The sequence below is a fragment of the Aplysia californica genome, unplaced genomic scaffold, assembly GCF_000002075.1.
Source record: "Aplysia californica isolate F4 #8 unplaced genomic scaffold, AplCal3.0 scaffold00006, whole genome shotgun sequence".
Lineage (NCBI taxonomy): Eukaryota > Metazoa > Mollusca > Gastropoda > Aplysiida > Aplysiidae > Aplysia > Aplysia californica.
Genome location: NW_004797276.1, coordinates 1372787 through 1376241, shown reverse-complemented (window position 1 = coordinate 1376241; position 3455 = coordinate 1372787). Strand labels below are relative to the sequence as shown.

The window sequence follows — 3455 nt, the reverse complement described above, 5'->3', positions numbered from 1 at the left end:
GGGGGGGGAAGCCAGTGTCTGTGCGTGTGTTTCTGTGTAAAAGCATCTTCAATTTCTGAGTACCTCATATTCATTATGTTCGTGCCTTTTTTTCTGGTTTTTGTTTCTAGCTTATTATGCTGTTGTAGATTTATTCGAGTTTGATATCGACATTTTTGTTAACTGAACACTGACATTGTTTTCTTAGGTAAGAATGTGTGGGCTTTGTCCCTCGAGTCGGAACGCCATGGACGCCTTGAGATGGCCACAGCAGAAGTCAAAATTCCCTCCCGCCCTCAGGAAAAGACCCAGGCAGCGGGCGCCTCCGTCTGCCGGCACCGGAAGTTGCGTCACATGTGTCAGGTGTGCTGTGACAACTGGGTGGGCACGCCCACCGCCCCTCCTAAGAAAAAGCACTGCCGCTCTTTGTCGGTGCCGCCAGAGGGACCTGTCTCTCTGCCCACCCCAGGGAAAGAGCCCGGTGCTAAGATCTGGAGGCCCATCGCTGTGATCCCACTCAGCAACAGCGCCACAGCCAGTGCTCTCAACCACAACAACGCCATCAACAACAACAGCATCCTACCCGCCACCACCACCACCACCAGCTGCGTCGGCAGCAGTAGCAGCAACAATAACTCCATCCTCCTCGCCCGCCAGGACAGCAAAGACAGAGACTTTGTGTACCCCAGCAACGCTATGTCAGCCATGGTGTGCCCTCCCTTCAACGAGTCGTCAGTTACCACAGGCAAGTGGTTGCCCCGGCTCACCTCCTCTGGTGGTTTCGTCAAGCTTCTGCCGCCAAAGTCGTCCGCCTCGTCCCCATCTGTGCCCTCTTCGCCCAGTGTGGACAGCGGTCACTTTACCACATCGGACTTGCAGACGCCACCGGGCTCCCCCGTGCCCCGACCGGCCTCGGCGGCCTCCAGCGACACCTCCTCCTTCAGCTCGCTGGGATCGCCCTGGCTCGAGTACAGCCCGCTGCGCGGCCCGCGCGTCCGCGTACTGGAAAACCGCAGTCTTTCATTGGAGGACAGAATCTCCGGCTCCGCCTCCTCCGCCGCGTCCACGCCCAGTTTCCACTCGGGATTCGACCCGTCCCACCGGTGCCGGAGTAGCAGCAGCCAGGACGGGGCCGGGGAAGGGTGTGGCGAGGTGGGGGGCGGACCGTGTGGCGGACTCGGCGGGATCATCCCACGATGCCACTCGCAGCCCTGCGTGCTGCACCACCGCCGCTGTGGCAAGAAGCGGCGCCGAGACTGTGATAATCGACCCAACCTCAACTTTAACAAGATGACCGAGGTAGGCCCTTAACTGTGAGACTTTTAGTGGTATCCAGTAGTTCTGTAATGTGGATGTCTTACTGTCATATCCAGGGCTTAGCTATAGGCTGATCTCGAAGAAAGGGTGCATCCAGGGTGCCCTGGGGTCGAGAAAAGCGAGGGAGGCGGCAATAGTATTTAAAAGGGGTTCTCGGAATTAGTGAGTGGCTAAAAGAGGCATCTCTCACATGGGCCTGATAATAATATCCTTGATCTTGTTCTTGTTTGTTTTGGGTTGCTTTTTTGGGGGGAGGGGGGGTGTAACCCCCATTTTGGGTCATTTGGAGATGGAGCACTTGGTTCCGTCCCAAGACTCTGGGCACAGAGGAAATGGTCCTGAAAAGAGTACGTGAATGTTCTACTATATTATCTCTTTTGTAAGCAAAATTACCCTTTGTTAAAAATGGATGAAGTTGACATTTTGGGGGTACGTGTTGGAAAGCTAAGAGTGGAGTTTTCTGGTGATCCCGTTTCTGGGAAAAGATTGGGTTGAGTTGCTCAAGAGAATTCGTGAAAACCAAGGTTTGATGCTTATATTATTGAATTCAAGAGATGGTCTATGGTTCTTTATTTAGCACAGCGACAGCTACAAGAAAAGAACAGACTAGAGATTGGTGAAGATGTTGGGGAGTCTTAGACTTTTAGGGGGTTGGGGGTGTTTTTTGTGGTGGATATTTTTCCCTTGCTTTTTTAGGGGAGAAAAAAAGGAGGCGAGGGGGAAGATGTTTTGTTAATTTTTCTCTTTGTGTTACATTTGTCGATTTTTTTAAAAACAAGAGCTGAGGGGGCTCATGAGTTTAGTTTGTAATTATATTATTTCAAATATTTACATCATCTTTTCAAAGCGTAAGATGCGTCTTTGGCAAGTGGACACACGTTGCCCTGTATGGAGTGAATTTCCCAGAGAGCTCTCTTCCAAGCAGATCTGGCACGTGGAAGCAGGCTATTAATCTAGCCGCTACGTAATCGTAATCACTTTGGCCTCCGACAGACTTTCGGGGTCATTACTACACGCGCGCTTCGCGTGATTGGGGCTTTTCGGGTTTTTCCCTCCTCTTTCATTTTCGTTGTCTCCACTCTGTTCCTTTTTTTTCTATCTCCCCTCGTCTTCTTATTTCGCTGGCAGCGATGCCCCAGTGAGCACGGAGCAAGTAATAATAACTTAAGTCGGACTGATTGTTGTGGGTCCCGGTAGAACCATGCTGGTGGTCGGCCGGCTTGTATTTCTCCTACGCTCTCCCAGTAATCCGCTTTGCTTCCTCGTCGGTCTTGACCGAGTTACTATGATATGCTGCATGCACTGGGATAGCCCCTGAGTGCCGGTACCGGGGCATATATTATTCTAATGTTCACTTCTAGTTTTGTTCTACGGGTTGTAGGTCAATGAAGGGCGCCACACATTATGTCTTTTTTCTGTTGATGCGGAGAACCGCTTCCATCGTTTTCAAATGTTTTACTGTTCTTCTGAGCCTTTATTGTGAGAACACTGTTCCGGGAGATTTCCCTCCCTCTCCGTCTTTTAAATACATGAGGGGCTTCTTGCTTTACATCTCAGCTCAAAATATCATTATGTTGCTATTTGGCCAAACGTTTAACATCTGCATTAGCTATGTATTGTTTCCATAGAATGGATTGTTGCTTGGATGAGAAAGAGTGGTGGGGGTGGGGCGGGGGATATCCAATAATCTAATTATAACGTTAGAATTTCGGAGCCTCAAAGGGAATTTCTTAACCAATAATGTTCCAAGTAGCTCGTTCGCTTCGCCATTGTTCGTACCTTTTGCTACCATGTGTAGCCACCTTTGCTACTATATTTAGCTATCATGCACGTTTATTCGCAGAGTGTTATTTCGCCTTATCGGTGTACGCCTGCGGTGTAAATGCGTTACGTTTCCGTTTTGGGCTCACCCTCAAGGTTTTCATTGGGTCATGACGTAACGGTATTCACTAGAAAGAAGAGCCCTTCCACCGATCTGGTGCTCCTTAGTTTCCGTCCAAAAGTTGGTTCGACGGGATTTTGCATCAACGGTAGAGGAACACGCAAAATATGCAAAAGAAGATCTTTGGAGTTTGTGAAAGGAAATGGAAAGCAAGTGAGGAAGCGTAGAGAAGGAGATTGAAGAGGGGACGGGAATTTTTTTAACCTTTTTTTTTTTT

The 3455-nt window shown here is 49.6% G+C and overlaps 1 protein-coding gene across 1 annotated transcript in view; it reads left to right on the top strand.

Annotated features, from left to right (window-relative positions):
• Window positions 1-1935, top strand: part of LOC101853422 — a 6917-nt gene extending 4982 nt beyond the window's left edge. Inside the window, exons 3-5 of the mRNA XM_013081343.1 lie at window positions 188-513; window positions 637-1278; window positions 1849-1935. Of these exons, the coding sequence (XP_012936797.1) occupies window positions 188-513; window positions 637-1278; window positions 1849-1935 (1055 nt within the window). The remainder of the gene's footprint in view (window positions 1-187; window positions 514-636; window positions 1279-1848) is intronic.
• Window positions 1936-3455: the final 1520 nt, after the last annotated feature.